A 24,217-nucleotide genomic window follows, 5' to 3' on the forward strand; every position below is an offset into this window, starting at 1 on the left:
GCACCATGTCCAGCCAAGTACGTCATTAATTTTTTTTTCATGTGGTGGGGTGTCAGATGTCAGTACTAGGGACTGAACACAGGTCCCTGTGCATGCTAGGCAAGTGCTCTACCACTGAGCTCAACACTACCAACACTTTTCTTTTTGTTGTTGTTGTTGTGAGACAGAGTCTCACTATGTAGCCCAGGCTGGCCTTGAACTCACAATCCTCCTGCCTCGGCCCCAAGTGCTGGGATTACAGAAGTGCGCAACCATGTCCAGCTAGGCAAGAGTTCTGCCAATGAGCAGTGTCTCCATCAACACACATCTGAATGACACTTAGTGCACCAAAACCAAAGTACCACCTCCTACCAATGATCAGATATGTGACTGTGCAGACAGCTCAACCTTCATGAGACTGTTTCTCATTTGCAAAATGCAAATATAAGAGCTATGGGATGATCAAATAAAACAAATGCATGAAAATATCTTGTAATTATAGAACAGTTTACACAATAAGCTTATGTAATTTTTAAAATGTAACTATTTTACTAACAAATGGTAGTCATACATTAAAGTTTTTTTTGTACTGGGGTTTTCAACTCAGGACTATACCTTGAGCCATCCCACCAGCCTTATTTTTGTGATGGGATTTAAACAAATTCCTTTTCTGTACCTACTGAAAAAAAAAACATGAAGTTTCTCTTCTATGCTTTGCAAATACATTCCTTTTCCCAAGAAGTACTTTTTTCCTAATACGCCATCACTTAAATTCATAGTAATAATAAAAACACCAAACTTTAGTCTATGCATTCAGAGCTCAGCCATGCTACAGTAAACATCCAGAATACCAAACTAAGCCAGGCGCTGGTGGCTTACACCTATAATCCCAGTTACTTGGGGGGCCAGCATTGGGAAGATGGAGGTTCAAACCCAGCCAGGGCAGTCTGTTCAGAGACCCCTCCATCTCCAAAGTAACCAGAGCAAAATGGACTAGAGGTGTGGATCAAGCAGTAGAGCACCTGCCTTGAAAGCGCAAGGGTTGAGTTCAAACCCCTGTCCCTCAAAAAAAAAAAAAAGGAAGCTAAACTAGAGGCCAGAGGTGTAGCTTAGTGATACAGTGTATGTTGAGCATGCAAGAGGCTTGAGTTCCATCCCCAGACACACACACACAAACATAGAGAGAAAAAAATCGATCAGTAGTCTCCAACTCAAGTTTGTGGGATTCATTAGAACAAGGCAAGAAAATCGACTCTGTTTTCGTGTGGTAAGGTGTAAAAACAGTGATGTGATAATGAAGAAGACTTCGACTATGCTTAGAAGACATGTAAGATATTTTGGACTCCGTACCAAAACAAAGTGTGTATGTAGAGAGACAAGCAAATGTGGCATTCTGGTAAATCTCTGGTTATTTTGGGGATGGAGTCTTCTGAAATAGTTGCTCAGGCTGGCCTCAAACCTCAATCCTCCCAGTCTCAGCCTCAAGTAGATTACAACTGCAGCATTTTGGGTGTGTGTGTGGTGGTGGGGGTTCTTTCTATAGTATTGTTTTCTCTTCCAAGTGCATCCAAATAAAATTTTTAAGCCTATAATCCACCTACTGGGGAGGCTGAGGATTCATGAGTCCACGGCTAGCCTAAGCAACACAGCAAAAACCATAATATAGCAAAAAACAGTCTCAAAAACAAAAAAGAACGGCCCCCCTCAAAAAAAAAAATGTTTAAGTTATAATGTACGTTTTATCTACTTAAGTAAAACTGAACTTCCTGAATTACACAAAGGACTGTACTAGCAAATGATTGTTTTAGTACTCTGATACACATTTGTATTTTGTTAAAGGAAAAAAGGATTACAACAGTAGAAACAGTACTAATTCAAATCACAGCACTGTCTTAATAGTGGCTCGCCAAAGGAAAAGGCCTTGAATTCTTTAAAGTTCAGGGTGTGTGTAGTATATGTCTTTCTCTATACAAAACAGCTGACAGTTTTTCTCACCCACCACCTCTCCCCTCTGACTCCCTACAAAACCTGGTTTACTAGCTAATATTGGGGATTATGCTCAAAGCATCATTTCCTTCAGAAAGGATATACACCCAATGCTAGTCAAGAACTGGGTATTTGGGCTGGCCAAATGGCTCCAGTGGTAGGTGCAGTGTTTGCCCAGCAAGTGTGAAGTCCTAAGTTCAAACTCTAGTATCACTTAAAAAAAAAAAAAAAAATCACTGCAGTGCGGCCTGGACTGGGTAACAAAAAACAAAGTGGCAAGCTGAGTAAGTACTGGCAGTAAGTTTAAATGATTCTGTGCAGATACCGAGACTAAAGTAATAACGAGGTTACGTGAAATAGGTAGGAAGTTACCCTGGGTTTTGAGTGCCGTACTATACATTTAGCAATTCTTTTGTATGGTACTGGAGTTTGAACTCAGGACCTCATACTTGCTAGGCAAATCCTGTACCACTTAACCCATTCCACCAGCATATAACTTTCTATGTATAACTGTAATGTACTCAAATTAATACCCAAGTAAAAGGAGGTTATTTCCATTTTTTACAGGGTGAGGACAGAAGAAAATGGGCCCATAGCCTAGTTCAACAGCAAGCTTTAGTGAACAATAAAGATGCTTTTATCTCAATAGTAAGAAACTTGAGAGAGTTTAGGAAGGTTTACTTTTCCTGTGTTATCTGTTCATTTGTCCACCTATACCTTTGTAGTATCAAAACTATTTCTATGTGCCTGGTGCAGTGGTTCTCACCTATAATCCTAATTACTTGGGAGGCTGAAACTGGAAGGATCTTGTTTCCAGGCTAGCCTGGGCAAATAGTTCTCAAGACCCCATCTCCAAAATAACCAAAGAAAAATGGACTGGAAGCATGGCTCAAGTGGCAAAGCACTTGCTTTGCAAGTAGGAAACCCTGAGTTCAAGACCCAGTCCTACAAAAGAAAAAAAAAAAAAACTTAAAAACCAACTTATTTCCATGTTTTACCGACTGGCTTTATAGTCTTGGATTAGTTTATTTGTACTCCAATCAAATCCCAAGAGAAAGGGGCAAGGTTCAACCCAGATTTTTTCATTCTAGTTGACCCTTGCAGAGGATTCCCTTTTTCATGACAGCTTCACTTACTCGCTTACTTCCTATTTCTCCATTCAAGCTTCATTAGCCAGCTGACACCAGATATGGTGTGAGACCCTGGAAGTTCACAGTCAATCCCTGCCCTAACATTTGGAAGCATGGTTATTTAATTATTTTCCACCATGAACATCAAGGATATATGTTATAACCTAGTATAAAACACATACTCATTCTATCTATGTGTTACAATAGACTACAAGTACAAACTCTTAGACTGTACTAAAATTCTTTTGCTATACACACATACGTCGCTTTGGAGTCAATGATGGAGTAACATTTGCTTGATTTTTACCTTTGTGGTGTCCAGATTTTCTAAAATATTTCTAGAAACACCAACAATGCTGTGTTTTAAATTTTTTTCTTAATTTAGAACTAAATCAAAGAAGCCCCGCAAATCTAAGTCTACAAAGTTTATATTCTACTAAGGTCACATATGCTTTACTCCCGTAACTTCTACAAACATGCCACTGAATTCTCACACAGATAGGTATCCTGCTTACGACTACTCATAGGAACAGGTAAGGCAAGTTGAAGGTGAGTAAAAACTGGATGTTCTTGAAAGCCCAAGATATAGACAAAACTTAATTACATACAGAATGTCCAAGCAAAATGCTTACGTAATGAGCGTCGTCTTTTGTTCTTTAGTTTCCTCCTTTTGTTCATTCCAGCTTTAGAAGGAGATTCTTCTTTGGCCTTTGGTTGGCTAGACACCTTTGATGAATTCTGCTGACTGAAGTGTGTGGGCACATGGCGCGCTAGCCCCCCCTGAGAAGCAAAGCTGGCATTGCAGCCGCCAACAACACACTAAATGAGAACAAAAGATAAAGGGATGTCAGGGACGCTGGGTAAGGTGTGAGAAGAATTTCAGTGAATATCTAGAATTTTCAGAAGGAAATCAGTAGTGTACACAAAACTAACTCTAGAAAGAAGCACAAAGCACTTCTTTCATAAATGAAGTTCATTTTATAAATAAACTAAGTGGCCCAAGAAAATACATGTTTGGCAGTGACACAGCTAGAAAACAAAACTTGAGTTTCATGGTTCAGTTCACCACTCTTTCCACTACAACAAGACAGAAAGAGTGGGATCTTCTTCCTAGAAAGATCTGGTTTTGAATTAACCACTTTTATAACACGAGCAGTAAGGTGTTTTGCTATCCTAACAATTACTTGGATTCCTGAATTTTAAAAATATTTTTACCTTAAAATATAAACTACCTTAAGGCCATCAGTAGCCTCCCTACTTGTCAACACTGACAACATGTAGGAAAGAATTTCAGTATCAACTTTGAAGGAAATTTTTATAGATGTGTTAAACTATTAGATCCAGCCTCTGTTAAGACATTCATAGTGCTGGTCTTCTGCAGATCTGTCTAAGTTCCATTAAATACTACCCTCTTCAGCCTTGTGTTGTTGCAAGATGGGAAATCAAGAGGCCAGCTAACTATCCAAGTGCCTGGCAAATCTGCTGTAAAGCAGTGAATGCAGAACGCTCCAAACATCATCAGTTACAATACCAAATGAGCTACAGCTCAAGTATATAATTTCTACTTAGATCCTGAGAGATAATTTTTGCAGTTTTTCCAACAAATGATTCTCTGTAATCAAATCATTTTCCAAAATGATCCCAAGCACCAAAACCCACAGCTGGATTAACAATGACTTCTCTGTTAGTAATTTAATATCCAATTGGCTTAGTTTTTGACTTGAAAGCCAAACTCCAAGTATGAACATTGATAATACTAAACAAACACATCCAGCACATTATTCACAGGTAGTTCAATCTGTGTTAGTTTGTCTGTAGAACAGTGTACACATTCATACGCACACACACACACACACACACCCTATCTATATGCCTCCAAGTTCTTTCTTTCAATCCAAGTACCTATACCAGTTTAAACTTCTAAAAATATTTAATACAATCCTGTATTAGTAGAAATCTGACTTTCTTCACAAACTCCCTAATATGCCTCAAAAGCTCAGAACTAATCATCCTTTGGGGGATCATCACACTCTTATTGCATCACTAGACACTTATCCCACCTCACACGAATGCACACTTAGGAATATTATAGTCTATTATAGTCCCAGAAGCAGCTTGCAAATCAGGTACTTCTCAATATATTAGTGAAAACCATACCTATGTGCTTATGGATTCTGGTAAAATCAATGTTGGCTCAAACATTTAGTGAGCTCCTTATATAATGCTAATAAAAATTTCTTTCTCTTGACATGCAAGAGACATTTGGGGGTTACTACAAGCACTCATAGTATTAAATATCTTCACTGGGCACCAGTGGCTCACTCCTATAATCCTAACTCAGAAAGCAGAGATTAGGAGGATTGTGGATCAATGTCAGCCTGGACAAGTAGTTTGTGAGACACTATATTGAAAACTCCCAACACAAAAAAAGGCTAGAGGCATGGCTCAAGTTAAAGAGCTACAAAAAAAAAAAAAAAGAACTTCACCCACTCTTGGATACACAGTGAGCGAGTGAAGGAGGCATGACTCATAATTTTAGTTCAAGCACTTTCCTATATCCAGGACTACACAGGATTAGAAGAACAGGGATGAACAAGATACACTCCTTGCCCTAAGAAAGCATACATGTACTCATGAGAACATAAAAAGCCAAGAACTTCAAGACAATCTAGTAACAGTAAACAAAGGAAGCCATGGGAACCCAGAAGACAGGCAATTAGCCTCACCCACTCTTCGGAATATTTCAAGTAAAGGGCTGGAGGTGTGTGGCTCAGAGTTAGAGTGCTTGCCTAGCAAGTGCAGGGCCCTGGGTTCAATTCCCAGCATCCACAAAAGAAAAACAAAATGCTTACATTTAATTCACTTAATTACAACAACCTTGTGAAATAATTTGCCTCAAGACTGTTTAGCAATAGTTTCTTCTAGAAGGGGTGGCACATGCCTGTCATTCCAACAGTCTGGAGGCTGAGATAGAAGGATGAAGTCCACAGCTGATGGGTACACATTAAGATGCTGTCTCAGCCAAGTGTGGCGGCTCAAGCCTGTTATTCCAGCTACTTGGGTATTTGAGATCTGGAGGATGGTGGTTTGAGGCCAGCCCAGAAAAATTAAAAACAAAACAAAAAAAACCTAATAATACCAAGTGTCAGCAAGGTTAAGAAACAGGCACTATTTTATGCCCTTCTGGTCAGATACACTGGCATTTAGTAATACCTGGCAGAAGCAAGCCTATAAAATATAAAATACACATGCCTTTTGTGTTTTATTGTTGTTTTGAGACAAAGGCTCACTATGCGACCTCAGAAGGCCTCCAACTTTCGATTCTCCTACCTCAGCCTCTCCAGTGCTAGGATCACAGGTTCTTCCATGCCCCACCTGGACACATATCCTTTGATAGGTCCTTTGGAGACAAAATGCCTTCAAGGGGGTTGGAGATAAAGCTCAATGATAGAGTATCCCCAGCACTGGAAAAAACAAGCTTCTAGGAATTTATATTCTCCAATATTTACAAAACTGTACTGACTACACTACTGTTTACATCTGGGAAAATTAGGAAAAATATCCATCGAGAACAGAATGGCCACATAAAATACAGTAAATCGTTACATAAGGGCTGGTGGAGTGGCTTGAGTGGCAGAGCATGAGGCCCTGAGCTCAAACTCCAGCACCCCACACACAAAATGAAATTACACAATCCTAAAACATTAGGGTAATAAATTCACTGCATAAAATATCCAATACAAAACTAAAAAAGACTGCACATATGTGCAAAATATTTACTACTAGATTACCAAGTCAGATACAAAGAATAAAAAATGCCTTTCTATAGATAGATTATAGCTATATTTATATATTCTTATTTATGCTTTTTAATATCAAAAATGGGTTTTTTGTGGGATGGGAGGGTTGGGGTTTGAACTCTGGGCTTTGTACTTGCAAAAGCAGGTGCTCTACCACTTGAGCAACTCCTCCAGTCCATTTTGCTCTGGTTTATTTTGGAGATGGAGTCTCACTATTTGCCTGAGCTGGTCTCAAACTACTTCAATCCTCCCAATCTCAGCCTTCCAAGTAGCTAGGATTACAGGTGTGAACCACTGTCATCTGGATTAATATCAAATTTTAACAGGGCACTATTATTTTTACAACATATTTATTTGCATGTAACAGGGTGGAGGAAGAGTATCAAGAGACTACAAAGAATTAAGGAAAAGCTCACCAGACATAGTGGCTCTTGCCTATGATCTGAGTCCGAGGGAGGCTGAGACAGGGATCAAGAGTCCAAAGTGGACTACACAATGAAACCTTGTCTCAAAAAGATAAAAAAAAAAAATAAGAAAATAAACAAAAGGACTGGTGAAGTGGCTCAAGTGGTATAGTGCCTGCCTAGAAAATAAACAAGTACTGAAATTGCTAAAATAGTAGCTAATAACAAAGACAAACAGATGGTAACCCAAATACAGATTGTACGGAGCACAGGAGCTGTTCTATATGGAAACAGTAAGTCCTCAGACCACATACCACTTTGAGATCCTGGGTCTCACTGACTGCCAATGACCACAGAACATACTTAATTTCTTCTTATGTTAGTTTCCCCATCTTTACATGAGAACAACAGTAATTTACTCAAAGAACTATAAGCATGCTCCCCCATACCTATAATAAATAATAGCCCTTGGGAAGCTGAGGCAGGAGGATTATGACTTTGAGGTCAGCTCCATAGTAGTACCAGGCCAGTCTTAGCTACCTAGAGAGACCCTATCTCAAAAATAACCAAAGCAGGGCTGGCGAAGTGACTCAAGTGGTAAACGCCTGCCTAGAAAGCATGAAGTCCTGAGTTCAAGCCCCAGTGCCACCAAAAAATCAGTAACTAAAGCAAAAAGGGATGGAGGTATGGCTCAAGTGGTAGTGGGTATGCCTAAGACACAAGGCCATGAGTTCAAACCCCAGCACTGCCAGAGGGGGAAAAAAGGAAGAATGAGACTACATGTTTATTTCATGTTTTTAATTCCATAAAGAAGTACTAAAAGAATTCACAAGTAACAGTAGTTACATGTGTAGGGGAAGAGGATACAGGACTGAAGAGGAAGCAAGATTTCTAAATGCAAAAAAAAAAAAAAAAAACAATTTAGGGTTTGACCATGCTGCCTAGGCTGGCTCCTAACTCCTGAGTTCCAGCAAGCCTCTTGCCTTAGCCTCCAAAACTGCTGGGACCTCAGGCATTCCTACCACACCTGGCTATGAACTTTTGATGTGATTTCTTCAAACTTGTTAATGAGTGTCTCTTTAAAAAAACATTCAAATGATTTTTAAAAGCAATTCCACAAGTATCACCTCATTCTCTGACAAAACTTAAGGGAAGTTTCCGGCAGAGTACATACATTCTAGTACATATTATGATTTTAAACACAAACCTTTAAACTCTGTGGTACATGGTTTCCACAATTAGAAACCAAAATATCTTGTTTAATTTTCAATGAAGACAAATGGAAGGAGAATTTTTTTTCCTGATTTTGTTCTTTATAATCTCCCAAGACATGTGTACTTGACAACTAAGCCCCCGGTGTAGCCTCAAAGCTGAGTTCTATAGCTCTTGATTTCACAATGGTGTTATGGGCTGCTGAGGCTGCACCCTGGATAGTGAAAGCACAATACTAACAGAAGACAACTGGCAAATTTAGCTTTGACCTGTTCTGTCTACTGCAGCTTTAAAACCCTTACCTACCCAGGCGTGGTGGCTGGCTAAGTGCTGAAGCCCAGCACTTAGGGAGCTAAAGCAGGAGGATCACAATTTGAGGCCAGCCTGAGCTACAGACAGCAAGTTTCCAGGCCAGGTTGGGGTACATACTAAGACTTTGACTCCAAGAAAAATAAAATAAAAAATAAAAAAACAACTCCCATCTAACAGCAACTTTTTTCTGCTCTTCAAACGGGAAAAAGTGGATTAAATTATCTTTATCTCCATCTACTGTTGAAATCCAAGCACTTACAAAAATGTTAAATGGTTCTTTTAAAACTTGTTAGAAGGGCAAAAGTATGCCCATAAGGAAACATGCCAACCTAAACTGAAATTTAAGAAGAAAACCAACCCCACATACATACCTTGAAAGGTTTGTCTCCACTGTGTGTCAGCATATGCCTCTGTAACCAACTCTGACTGGTGGATGGAGTGTTATATACTTTACAACCCTTCCACAAGCAAACAAACACCTGTTGAAAGAAGAACCACAATGATCTCCATCACTCATCTCAGCAGATTTCCACTCCTTGTAAGTTCAAATGAACATGGTGAGTCTGATTAGCCAGAAGCCATTTGATATATTCGCCAATCAAAATGCTCCATATATGAACTTTCTGAATTTGCCAGTATGAGGCAGTTTTAACCCTGCTCCCTAAGGCTGCCATCTGCTCCCCTCAATACGGACCTGACACCATCACAAAGTACTAAAAGGAAATATACAAAAGTAACTATCATTCTAGAAAGTAGGACATGGGCTGTTATTTATTAGGTATTTTTACTTACTACGTGAGGGAACAAGCAACTATTAATCTTAAACATTAGGAAAATATAAAAACATAAAAAAAAGAAAAAATGCTCAATATTGTTCATCGGTAGATGGTGATGTTTTCAATTTCAAAGAATGAGTAAAAAATTTACAGGATGAAATTATTTTTCTGCTCATAAATTCATATTCTCACAAGTATATGTTATTTATTATGCTGTTCTATCCATTAAGAACATTAAGAGTTATTTCCATTTTAATGCTATGAAGCAGTTTTAATATAAAATACTTAATACATAATGGCAAAACCAATGGGCAAAGAGCTATTTTATTAACAAACAGATCACATTCGTAGGCTCAGGGAACTAAGCACCACTGGGTTTGGACATTAGCAACACTAGGACTGGTGGAGCAGCTCAAGTGGCAGAGCATCTGTCTAGCAAGCATAAAGCTCTTAGTTCAAATCCTAGTACCACCTCCCCCCGCCCCCACAAAAAAAGAAAAAAGTACTAACACTAACAACCTAATCTTTCTTACCCCCATTAGTGAGATACCAATTTCCTAGCTGACATACTTTCATCAACCTCAACAGTGAAAACCGCTCCCCAACCAGCACAATTGCTCTGGAATCACTTTGGCGCTCTTTGTGTTCTAAGATAGGAACAACTGTAAACAGAATCCCACTTTGAATACCAGGTGTATTCTGTATGTAGAATATATACACACAGAACTAAGGAAACATGTCTTAAGGGCTAGCAACATTCCTCCGTGATAGAACACTTGCCTAGCATGCACAAGGCCCTGGGTTCAATTCCCAGGACCACGAAACAAAACAAAACAAAAATATACTTTAAACATCAAGTCTGAAATAAAAATATTTTAAACACTAGAAAAAATGTCCATGAATGAGTAACTGAGGTCAGTTCTAACGAAAAACAAAACCACTAGTCAAAGTAGCAAGACAACACTGCTACACCTGATGTGACTGCTCAGATGTCATTGCACATCCTGACCCCACAACAGACTTGCTGAACAGCTACAGGAAACAGAGGAAGCCCACACAGCAAGTCATGGCACTTCGTGCTTCACATGTGAACCCCCTAACCCCAGTACACATTTATGCAATGATGCTTTTGAAGTACATCTAGAAAAAGAAAAAAAACTTAAAAGTTATCATGTCATAAAAATTCAGGACTGCTGGGTTGGTGGAATGATTCAAGTTGTAGAGTGCCTGCCTAGCAAGAAACCCTGAGTTCAAACCCCAGCACCGCAATTCTGTTTGATGATCACATGCAGATAATGAGTACTGCTCAGCTTGCATCTTCAACCCAAGCAGTAAACCAGAGTAAGCAGTAAACAGCAGAAATGCCTTAAAGCAAGTATTTGAGAACAAGATTTAACTTCATTTGTGTAGCAACTTTTGTACTAGTGAACAATTTTACTTTACTTTTTTTTTCGGGGGAGAAGACTGGAGGGGGGAGACTGGGGTTTGAACTTAGGGCTTCACAATTACAAAGCAGACCTTTACCACTGGAGCCACACCTCCAGTCCATTTTGCTCTGCTTATTTTGGAGATGAGGGTCTCACAACCTACTTGCCCACACTGGCCTCAAATCATAATCCTCCCTCTCTTAGCCTCCAAAATAGTATTACAGGTGTGAGCCACCAACACCCAAATTTCTTGATGTAAATATTAACTAACTGCTACTCTTAATTACTCCAAAACCAAAGAAAAAATAGAACTTTGCTCCTCCCGATAAACACTCCCTCTAACATACCTAACCACCACATTTGGGAGAAACAACAATCTTTTACTTCTAATTGTTCTCCCTTAGGAGCAAACAAGACTAGGGAGGCAATGACAGACCCTGTAATTGTAACAGCTATTAGTGAGTAGGGGCCCAAACTCCACTTGGAAGGACGCCTACTAAAGTTAACCATGGTTAACTACATTTGGGTGAAATATTTAAAAAAATAATCCTTGGGGAGTGGAGCTAAGCTTCCACAGGGATAGTCTTGACACACAAAACAGCACTAAAAACTCACAAGAGATCCACAAAAACCACAAAACTGTTCAAAGCTACATTTTCTTTCCTACTCTATATTAGGAAAGCCCTGATAAAACCAGTCCATAATCTGGTCATTGTAGACCTTCCCTTCCAGATGACCTACTTTCAGTCTGTTGAAAATGTAGCAATTTGTTTTTTCTTGGGCTGGAAGAAGTGACGCAAGTGCTACAGTACCTGTTGTGCAAGTACCAAGGCCCTGAGTTCAAACCCTAGGGCTGCAAAAAACAAAGCCAAGCAGTGGTGGCTCACACCTTAATCCTAGCTACTTCAGAGGCTGAGATCGAGATCAGGGTTCTAGGCCAGCCTGGACCAAGATCCTCCCGTATCCGCCTCCCAAGTAGCTGGGAGTGCACCAACATGTCCATTATCCACTATTTCTAAAACAAAATTAGAACAATTCATTTGTTTACAAAATATAAACATACAAGAGAAGTAGAATATATTTTTGATTAAATTATTTTGTCTCAGATTTCTTTTTCAAAATGCAAAAATACAGTTAGAGATGCGGCTCAATATAGAGTACTTGCTTAACAAGTATGAGGTCCCAGGTTTGATTCCTAGCACTGAGGAAGAAAAAGCCAAATACAGCAAACAGGCACACACCAGTAATCCCAGCACTCAGGAAGCTGAGCCGGGAGGATTCTAGTTCAAAGTTGGCCTGGGATACAAAGCAAAACACTGCAAAAAAGAAGGGAGGGGAGCTCAATGCCTCATTTCAGCAGTCCAATAATACACAGAAAAAACCCCAGTAATGACAAAAAAATAAAACTCTTCTAACTTTTACAGCAGTACCAAGTATCAGATTGTCATTCATACTTAGTCATTCAAGGCTAGAAGCACTTGTCTAGCATGTATGAGGCCCTGGGTTTGATCCTCAGCACTGACCAAAAAAAAAAAACATGCTTTGTACTTCAGAACACATCTACATACCAATACCGATACACAGAAAAACATGGTGTGCATTTTCTATACTTCTTTGATCCTTTATATATATAGTTTGGCAATTCATGTTCTCCAAAGACAGCACTCCTTTCTTTGACCAAAATAGCATCACTTAAAATTAGCTAGGGAATCTTTTTATTTACAATAAAGTAATGTTCTGAATAGGGTTCAAAAGAATGACACGTGGGGATTTTCATACACTTTTTTACCAGAAGCATACTATCACGCATACTGCAGAAATACTAAAATTTCATCCCCAGCTCTGCAATACCAATAAGGTAATGTAACTGCAGTCATCGCATGATACATCTAACTCAGAAAACCCAGTCTGGAACTGCATGTTTTCTGCAACACTGGAAACGGCTGAAAACATTCACATGAGGCTGTTTGCCAACACAATTTGAAGGATCCAAGACTTAAGAAATGTGAAATTCTCCAACACCTACCACGAAGCACAGTGATCTCTCTATACAACTGATAGTCCTATATATAGTAGCTAAGTCAAGTGACAAAAAGCTTCTAAGTCAAGAGACAAAAAAGCATATGCTGTGGTTCAGTAGTATACACCAAGTGACATCAAGCACCAGCTAACAAAAGGCAGATCTGAGTTGGGCATGTTGGTGCACACCTGTAATTCCAACACTGGGGATGCTGAGGCAGGAGGACCTAACTGTGAGGTTGAGGCCAGCCTGGGCTACATGTGAAACTCCCCCTTTTTTTCCTTGGTGGTACTGGGGTTTGAACTCAGGGGCTCGAGCCATGCCTAAATAAATAAGGCAGATCTTTAATAGCCAGGAAACCAACCTGGTAAGGTACTTCAACACTAAATATCAGCTAACACTCTAGCCAGAGATGGGTTTTATAGCGAAAACACCATAAGACAGACACAGTTCATTCACAGATCATGTGGAAGTATAATCTGACTGGTTACTTATACCTATTAAACTTAGTAATAAGAAGGTTTACTTCTTAGGTTTGAGTAAGCAGAAGATTGCTGCCACATTATAACATATTTAACAAGGGTATTTTCTTCAAAAAAAACTTGAAAATACTGCCTGCGATCCTGGCTACTAGGAAGGAGGATGGAGGTTCAAGGCCAGCCTAGGCAAACAGTTAAGCCCTCATCTCCAAAATAACCAGAGCAGCTGGGCATTGGTGGCTCACACCTGTAACCTTACAGGAGGCAGAGATTAGGAAGATTGTGGTTCGAGGTCAGCCCAGACAAATAGTTCAAGAGACCATATCTTGAAAATACCCAATGCCCAACACTTGGAGTGGCTCAAGTGGTAGAGTATCTGCCTAACAAGTTGTGAAGTCCTGAGTTCAAACCGCAGTACCACCCCCTCAGAAAAAACAACAACAACAACAAAAAACCAGAGCAAAATGGACTGGAGGTGTGGCTCAGGCAGTAGAGCATCTGCTTTGCAAGCACAAAGCCCTGAGTTCAAACCCAATCCAAAAAAAGAAAAAGAAAAAGAAATTGGAGGGACAACACTTCTGATCAAAATGTTAAGAGGCTTACGTGTTTGCGTATTTTTTTGCAATGATGTGGACTGAACCCAGGGCCTCAAGCATGCTAGTCAAGCACTGTACCTCTGAGCTACATCCCCGGATGAATTTGAAAAAGAAAAAAGATCAATACTATAATCTAAGTATCAACTCAACTTTGGAAACAGTTATCCACTCCCTTAAACTGTGATAATTTTAACTATATTAGCATCAGTCTACTTCAACAGTGATGGAAAGATGAGGGACTCATGGCCTAATAAATTATCTGTACTTACAATGTCTATTAATCTCTGGAAAATATAAGAGTGGTAAGTATTCAAGACAAATATGAGTAAAAGTGAAAATTATAAATTAATTTTTGATCCATTACACTCTGACTCACCTAATTTGTTTAACTCTGCACTCCCTACCACGTGACATTTAAATTATGTGAGCTGACACAGTAAGTATATTCCTGACAGTGTACAGGTCAACACTGAGTAATTAGAACTTTCTTCCTAAATGAGCCCTGACAAGACCTGGGGAAGATGATCAATTCTCACTCACAAACGATGAGTTCAGGTTGTCATTCTGTGGGACTGCCGTTACTAATCCTGGTACCAGCAGTCTCTCAATAGAATTTCAGCATCAGGAATAATCTAGGACCCCCTAACAAGGGAAATCTAAGTCAGTGTTAATTCCTGAATGGTCCCAACTCAAAACATTAGAACCCTGGAATCTATTGTATTTATTTATAATATTCCACAAATATGCATGTATGTGTGTATATGTGTGTGTATACATATATGTATATATGTATATATATGTGATGGGGTGTTTTTTTTTTTGTTTTAGTGGGACTGGGTTTGAACTTAGGCTGCACACTTGCAAAGCAGGCATTCTACCATTTGAGCCATACTTCCAGTCCATTTCCCTCTGGTTATTTTGGAGATGGGTCTCAAAAAGTATTTGCCTAAACTGGCTTCAAACTATGATCCTCCCAATCTCAGCCTCCCACGTAGCTAGGATTACAGGCCATGAGCATGAGTGCCTGGCTTCTGCTATATTTTTAAAAATCTAATTCCTTCAAGGTAACACACTTAGAAGCATGCTGAAAACCAGCACATAATATATCCTATTTGCATTTGGTTCTACCGAGTAGGTAGGAGAGTAGTTTAAAGAAAAACATCATTTGAAAAAATAAATCCTGTGTAAAAACCATCTCCACTTATTTCAAGAGAAATAAATGCCTAACTAGCAATTACAAATTAACAAAACTAATGAAAATGGAGCGAAAAAAATAAATGACAAAACCAACCCCTCCTCGCTGACCATCTACGTGTATGGAACGGATGTGATCTGCCAGGTCTGGGCTAGAGTTGAAGCAAGCCTGGCACTGGTCCCAACAACAATTATAGGCAATATTTTTGCTTGAAGAAGTAGTGCTTCCTTGTCCATTCATCATTGCTGGAGTTGAACGCCCACTGGAAATTGTGCTGTCTACATCCATTATAGTACTGCTTATGCTACAAAAGAAGAAAAAAGGCTGTGTTATTCCTAGAAAGTCACTAACATGAATATGAGCTTATATTCAATTAAGATTACCACAATATTCTGCTGCATAAAAATAAATCATACTGACCATATTCTCCACTGAAATTAGTTGGCAATACAATACAAATCAATGCAGAACACAACAGTACCTGAGAACCAGATACAGGATAATCTAAGCAACTTTTGGCATGTAAGAACTGTCCGATACTAAACCCTACAGAAAACACCCCCTCCTTCACCTCCCCCACACACCCAAGAAGCCTGAGACAACGGTATCTCCACTGCAAACAACGGCTCAAAGCGTCATCTGCACAACTCTACAAATCACTTGCTGACCTGACATCATCTCTTCAATTCCTGAATCTAGAATTAAACTGCTACTGCATCCAAGCTTTCCCATCTCAAAAACATGGGAATTTTGCAGTATCTGTCCTTCTAAATAAAAAAACAGAGACTGGAGATGAAGCTAGCAGGAGAGCACTTCCCTGACCCACATAGGCGCTAGCTTCAACCTCCCAGCATAGTCAGTCTGATTTTACCAAAATCAAAATAGTCTTTTTCTAGCTTTGTTTTTTGGTTTTTTTGATACAAAGTTTTGCCCTGTTGTCTAGGCTAGCTCTGACAACCACAACCACAACAACAACAACAAAATTTTGAGGCAAAAGAAGTTAAAAAAAAAAAAAAAATTGAGGCAGGGTCTCTCACCAGCCCAAGCTGGTCTTGAACTCAACAATCCTGCCTCAACCAACCCAGTGCTGGGATTACAGTTGTGAACCACTGCACCTAACTTACATTAACTTTTGGGTTTTTGGGGGGTTTTTTTGTTTTTTTTCTTTTGTGGGACTGGAGTTTGAAATCAGGCCTTTATTCTCACAAAACAGGCACTCTACAACTTGAGCCATACCTCCAGTCCATTTTGCTACAGTTATTTTGGAGAGGGGTGTCTTGAACTATTTGTCCCAGCTAGCCTCAAACATCAATCCTACCAATCTCAGCCTCCAAGTAGCTAGGATTACAGATGTGAGCCACTAGGTCTGGCTTATATTAACTTTTAAGGGGTTTTATGTTTCCTGATGCTCAAGTTTTCATTATGGAAAATTTCAGGCATGGAACATATAAACGGTAGAGTGCTCACCTAGCATGCTCAGGGACCTAGGTCCCATACCCAGCTCCCAAATTTAATTAATCAAGAATTCAGTTTCAGGCTGGGGTGTAGCTTAAGGGATAGAGATCTTGAAAACATGCGTGAGGTCCTGGGTTCAATCTTCCACCACCACAAAAAAAAGGAAGAAATGGAAACTTTTAAGGTCACAGTGTATTTAAATCTGAATTATATTAATATTTTGCCCTATTTACTACAAATGAAATCTATTTTTTCTAAATCTGTGAAAGTTGCAAATGTGACACTTCAACTACAATTACTTCATATGCTTTTTTAACCCTTAAGATTTTTTATTAGCATATATTTGTAGAAAGGGGTTTTATTTGATACTTCCACATAAGCATACAATGTACCTCAATAACATTCAACCACTTTATCTCTCCCTGACACCCATTTTCCTAAAACAATTTTACCAAGTTTCATAGTTCTGTTTTCACATGTCAGAATACAGTACTTTCACCATATTCACTTCTGCTTCACCCTCTCCTTTTGCCCTCCCTTCTCCTGCTGGAATTCATCCCCAAATGGAATTCGTTTTACATACTGTTACTCATTTTTAAAGACTAGAAAGAAACATGCAGTCTGGCTATCATGCTTTCATCTATTTTCATCCAAATGACATAATTTCTTCTTTTTTTATTTGGTGGAAATGGGGTTTGAACTCAGGGCTGCACACTTGCAAAGCAGGTATTCTATCACTGAGCCACACCTCCAATTCATTTTGCTCTAGTTAGTTTGGAGATGGGTCTTGGGAACTACTTGCCTGGGCTGGACTCAAGCTGTTATCCTCCTGATCTCAGCCTTCCAAGTAACTAAGATTACAGGCACCCGGCTCATTCTTCTTTATGCTGAATTAATACTCCACTGCAGGTACACGTCACACTGTTTTTATTCATTCATCAGCTAAAGGGCACCTATGAGGATTCCATAGCTTAGCTATTGTGAATACTACTACTATAAACATAGGTGTCAGCACACACTTTCTAAAAATAACATTCACCTACATCCAATACCACCTTATTTGTTCACATCTAAGAAAATTAACATGAATTTTATTAACTAAGTAAGCTTTAAAGTAATTAGTTTTTTAACATCAAATATACTTTTTTTTTTTTTGGTGGTACTGGGGCTTGAACTCAGGACCTCAAGTCTGCTAGACAGGTCTCTACCACTTGAGCCAGGCCTACAAGCCTTAAATCCACCCATCTTTTTTAAAGTCAACAAAAATATTTTGTAGGATGCCTCAGATATGAAAAATGCCTCATCTTTCTCTTTAAAAGATAATCTAGTGGTTAAACTCATCTGGCTAACCACCTATCAGTCAATATAGATTCTAAATTTGAACTCCTAAAACTTAACTCTAAAATTCTGAAATCTCTGCAAAACTCTCATGTGAATCAGCTGTTGAATATGAGTCATACACTGTCGTTCTACTAATGACCTGTGGGAATGGTGGTCTTTCTACATTGAAATAAAAATTTTTATTTAAACCCTAGAAATTTCAAATTTCATGAGGCCCTGAAACTATTGCCTCTTTTCCTTATCACTTGCTTTATGTAATTTACATGAACTTCACATTATTTACATTACATAAATCGTATTAATCTAACCCCAAAGGCAAATACTAATGGTTTCAAGTGATCAATCAATCATACCCAATTTGTAAACTACCTCAGGAAGTGATAAAACAACAAACTACTGTGATGCAACTCCAAAGTAGTTAAGTAAAACACACACACACACAAGTGCAGGGCAATAATGCTCCAATTTGCACAGGTTAAGTGGAGGAAGAAGACAGACATAGAGACAGCTATCCTCTAAAGGTATCTGGGAAGGGTACACAAACCACACTGGACAAGTGCTGGGAGGGAGGGAATGCAACAGTAAGAGAAACTTGTTTCACATTCCATTTTTTTTTTCTTTTCTTTTCTTTTTTGTGGAACTGGGGTTTGAACTCAGGACCTTCACCTTGAGCCACACCACCAGTCCTATTTTTGTGAAGGGTTTTTTGAGATAGGGTCTCTAGAACTATTTGGTCAGTGATCCCCCTGATCTCTGCCTCCTGAGTAGCTAGGATTATAAGCATGTACATAATTTTTAATTAGTACACATCCTGAGGTTTTTGTTTTGTTTAGTCTTTTTTTGAGGTTTGAACTCAGGGCTTCTCAGTTGCTAGGCAGGTGTTCTATGGCTGGAGCCACTCCACAGGTGTTTTTGTTATTGTTGTTTTTTGCTATTTAGCCCAGGCGAGCCTCAAACTCACCATCCTCCTGCTCTTGTCTCCTAAGTGGTGACGTTACAGACATACGCCACCACACCCAGCCCCATACTTCTTTTAATTTAAAAAAATTCAAAATTAATTAAAAACAAAAACTTTTTTAAAAAGCTAAGCAAAATAAAGTAGAGACTCATACACCTGGGGGCCAACCACTTAGAATCTATGCAGAGTTTAGCACAGTTTTGTTGTATGTGGGGATGGGATTTGAACTCAGGGTTTCGAGCTTGCAAAGCAGGCACTTGAATGCTTGAACAACACCTCCAGTTTTACGCCAGTAATCTGGGAGATGGGGTCTAGTGAACTATTTACCTGGGGTTGGCTTCAAACTTCAATCCTCCTGATCTCAACCTTTCAAGTGGCTAGGATTAAAGGCATGAGCCACCGGCACCCAGCCTAACATAGTTTCATTACCCCAGAAAAGTATCATACAAAAAAGTCCAAATAACTAGACACTAAACATTGTTCAGTCTTGTGTATAACATTCACTTACAAGAGCATTTCATGGGGCTATCACTCTTCATAAAGGTAGCCTAATATATTAAAAGCATGCACTTTGTCTACAACTGGGGGCTAAGCTGCAAATGTAGCAATAGAGGTTAAAGGGGAGGTCCTCACACTACAAAATACTCAAAGACACCCACATATGTTCAGCATCCCTAGACAACCTTCTCCAGCCTAGCAGGGCCACTGAAACTTGCTTCACAGCCCACTCAAACTCCTCCAACCTAATCCTAAATCTCCAGGCTCCCTTATGGCCCCAGACCCATGATGCAACCATGACGAAGGGTGGATGTCCCCTATTCCCCTCTGATGCAACAGAGGAGAATAGGGAACAAACTGCAGGTAATTTCTGATTCTGATGGCAGCCTGAGCTGGAGACAGATTTCTTAAGAAAGAGTATCTTTCTACCTAAGAGTTCAGAAAACAAGATGACCATGACTAGGTAACCCACCACTTATGCTATTTCTAGGACCATACATATTACAACATTTCTTTACTCAACTAATTCTCCTTTTCAAAGAAAAATTACTACTTACGCAAAATGTGAACACCTAAGCAGCCTGGTATTTGGAAGAAATTCTAAGCTGGACAAAGCAATCACACTATTCAAATTTTGTTTTGTTTTTGAGACAGGATTTTACTACATAGCCCAGGCTGGCGTGGAACTCATGATCCTCCTACCTCCACTTCCCAAGTGCTGGGATTAAGACGTGTACCAAAATGCCTGGCCATGTTAATGTTGTAGACAAACTAAGCCAAGAGTGGTGGTGCACACTTGCAATCCTGGCACTCGGGAGGCAGAGGGAGGCAGGAGGATCAAGAGTTCTAAGCCTGGCTGAGCTACACAGTAAGAACGTGTCTCAAGGAGGGAAAAAAGCTACCACTTGTGGGGCTGGAGGATCTAAGTAGAAGAGCACAGGCCCCAAGATCAAACTCCACCAAGAAGAGATGGAGGAAGGGAAGGAACTCCCACTTGTTAAGTGCTGGGATGTTATCAAAGAAACACACACTCATTTTAAAAGGCTATTCAAATACTCCCTTTTCCACCAAGTATCTGGACAGATTTTTTTTTTTTCATATAGATCAGCCAAAAAAATTCACTGCAACAGAAAATATGAGAGTCTGTCTTCGGTTAAGTCAGATATTTAACGCATTAAATGTAAAGCAATGCCACTCTACAATTATTTTACTTGAAAAAGTTATTTTCCAATGACAGTACATTACCAATAGCCAGGCATAGGGATACACATCTGTAATTCCAGCACTCCAGAGGCTGAGGCAGGAGGATCAAGTTTAAGGTTCACCTGGGCTACATATGGAAATTTGTCTTTAAAAAAAAAAAAAAAAGAAAGATCATACAAGTAATCCCCTTTCACACCTCTAGATCGAAGAATTAAGGTGACAAGAAATGGCAGGACAAATTCTATCTGTAAATCAAATTTCTAAGGCTAAGCAGGAAGACAGACTAAAGGAATACACTGAGTTATCGATACAGACATAAATGTGAGTCAACCCCAAACCTAATTTCAAATTCAATTTCATCTAAAAAGCATTACTGTTCTCACTATTTGATTTTATGTTAAAATTTTGAACTTAAAAAAATTCAACACTGGTTTTTTTGTTGTTTTTTGGCAGTAAGTACTCGAGCCACACCCCCAGTCCATAAAAAAGCAATTCTAATAAAATCCCATTTCAATCTGCCTTATGCATTGGTGGGTTCTGTATAAAAATTCATTTGGGGAAAATTTTCATCCACTACTGCAAGTGCGTAATTTTTTTTTGTTTTTAACTTGACAGGAGGTAACTGTGGGGGCACAGCGTGTATGTGTGTATATATATACATAAATGTATTGGCAATGAGCAATCAGACTAATTAGCATATCCATCACCTTAAACATTTATCATTTCTTTGTCATACATCCAAATCCTCCTAGCTATTTTGAAATACAGAATGCCTTCTTATTAACTATAATCACCCTGCTGTGCAGCAGAGCACCAGAATTTATTCCTCCTAACCACAACACTGTACCCTGTAAATTGTTTCTAAATTGTTTATTTTCTCACCAAAAGACATCAAGATTGTCAACTACTATCTGTGAAATAGCAGTACTTTTACATTAAAAAGTTGGAAACCCACTGAGCTGACACATACTAAGTGACAAAAGGATAAAAGGAACCATAAAGAACCCAGTATAAAAACAAGAAAATCAAGGAGTCCAAACCCTTTCTTCAGATCCTCAGGGTCTGAAGATTACTCATTTGAGGTTTACGATGGTGTTACCATACTTGTTATCAGAGCACTGGGAAGCCAGGGGCAGGAGGACTGAAAGATTGCAAACTCAAGACAAGCCTGGTCTACTAGTGACTCCCAGTCAACAGCAAAAGACCCAAAGATCTCCCCAATCTCTAATGCACCAAGGCTTATGTTGTTCTATCAATGAAAACACATCATCGTCAGAAGTCTTCTATTCAGTTTCTATCCTAATTATTATAACCCTTTCTGCTTATGTATGGTGCTTGGGATGGAATCCAGAGCCTCAAACATGCTAGGCAAGTATTATACCACTGAGCTACATCCCCAGCCATTAAAACAAACATTCTGTAACTGAAATTTTTCAGAATGGAATATGGTATGATTCTTCAGCTAGTATGAACAAAGTGGCAGGAGATCTAGGAAAACAAAAATTTCTATAAGTCTAAAAACATTTGACAGGGTCAGAGTGAGCAATAATCTTAAAATGTTGTAACTGACAATAAACTTTAAACAGAAGTAAGTACACACTTTGTCAAGGCACATTTATCAAATTATAGATAACCTTTGAACCATATATAGGATTCCTAATTTAATGGTATAACAAGGTAAACTATCATTTGGCTAACAGGTGATATTCTTTTTATCTATCCTAAAACTGCCACTCATTAGCAGAAAGATTATACTATGTCTCTCCCATACTTATATTCAAATTAAAGGTAAAAATTCAAAACAATTCAAAGCATGTGAGAATCCCCTATATCTTGAAAAGTTTTAAGTGGTACACCTGATATTATGCAACTTTAAGAAGGGAGGGGGTGGGGGCAGAGGGGAGAAATGACCCAAGCCTTGTATGCACATATGAATAATAAAACAATAAAAAAAAAAAAAGAATGAAAACTTTTTTGGGGGCAGGGACTACTAGGGTTTGAACTCACAGCCTCATGCTTCCTAGACAGGCACTCTATCTCATGTCATTCCTCCATCCCTTTTTAAGAGTTGGGCATTTTCAAGATAGGATCTGTCAAACTATTTGCCCAGGATGGACTCAAACCTCAATCCTCCCAATCTCTGCCTCTCAAGTACCTACAATTACAGGCATGAGTCACTGCTGCTGGCTTAGGAATAAAAACACTTTGAGTTATCTACCCCACTCCTCATCTGTTTGGTGCAATGGCCTATAATCATGTTCCCTGCTCCTTACTGAAGGTCTCATAAAGGGATTAAAAAGTTAAATCTTGAACCAGTGCCATCAGCTCACTCCTGTAATCCCTGCTACTTGGGAGGCTTAGTTCAGGATAATCGTGGTTTGACGCCAGCTAGGGTAAACCGTACACAAGAACCCATCTCCAAAATAACCAGAGCATAATGAACTGGAGGTATGGCTCAATTGGTAGAGTGCCTGCTTAGCAAGCACAAAATCCTGAGTGCAAACCCCAGTCTCACCAAAATAAATAAATAACTTATTATATCAAAATTTGTATCACAAGACACTAAAGCTTTCTAGTCCTCATAATAGCTAACATTGACCATTTGCTATATGTACTGCATTCTTCTATGCACTTGTGTCAAGTTATATTTTCCAAATATGGTCGTATCAATATATCCCAATCCATTCCTCTTCTTATAATGTGGCATCAATACATGAGGTCTGCATGACTCCTGAGCTTGAACAGGTCTGAGAATATAGTGCAAGTGATACTGCCAGACTTCCAATTTTAGCCTGGCCTTCTTGGAACACCCAACTCAGGAGTCTTGAAATACCGTGTTCATAGACTGGTTCCCCTAAAGCCACCATGCTGAGTAACTGCTGTGAAAATGGTACACAGAGCTAGAAGTACCAAAGAAATCCCACTATTCCAGTCTCCAGCTGCTTAAGGCTTCCACCCAGGTCCCAGAAATACAACAGATGCATGAGGCAAGTCAGTGACCTTTCTGCCAATCCCAAGCCTCCAGCCTTCCAGCTGCTCCACAAGTTAACACCAAGCAGAACAGAAGTGAGCTGCCTAACTCTGCTAAACCTGCCCAAATTACAGACTCATAGCAAAATAAACACAGCTTTATACTGTAGGGCAGGATCATGCAGCTATGATTAAATCCTATAATAGGTACTACCAGTATCTCCATCTAACAGATACAGAAGCTAAGACAGACACAGACACACACACACACACACACACACACAGACACACACACACACACAGACACACACACACACACACACACACACACACACACACACACACACACACACACACACACACACACACACACACACACAACTTGCCCTAAGTTAAACTAACATAAAATAGTAAAGCCAAAAAGTTTAATTTGCCAGGTGCTGGTAGCCCACGCCCATTATACTAGCTACTCAGTC

At 39.3% G+C, this 24,217-nt stretch overlaps 1 protein-coding gene across 2 annotated transcripts in view; it reads right to left on the minus strand.

Annotated features, from left to right (window-relative positions):
• The window catches only part of Aebp2 (AE binding protein 2), a 54,661-nt gene that overhangs the window by 19,158 nt on the left and 11,286 nt on the right, over positions 1 to 24,217 (minus strand). For both annotated transcript variants that reach the window (XM_074075934.1, XM_074075933.1), the window contains exons 2-4: positions 15,413 to 15,620; positions 9,195 to 9,302; positions 3,728 to 3,914 (exon numbers count right to left, since the gene is read on the minus strand). In XM_074075934.1, coding sequence (XP_073932035.1) covers positions 3,728 to 3,914; positions 9,195 to 9,302; positions 15,413 to 15,620 — 503 coding nt within the window. The remainder of the gene's footprint in view (positions 1 to 3,727; positions 3,915 to 9,194; positions 9,303 to 15,412; positions 15,621 to 24,217) is intronic.

The sequence above is a fragment of the Castor canadensis genome, chromosome 6 (genome assembly GCF_047511655.1).
Source record: "Castor canadensis chromosome 6, mCasCan1.hap1v2, whole genome shotgun sequence".
NCBI classification, from domain to species: Eukaryota; Metazoa; Chordata; class Mammalia; order Rodentia; family Castoridae; genus Castor; species Castor canadensis.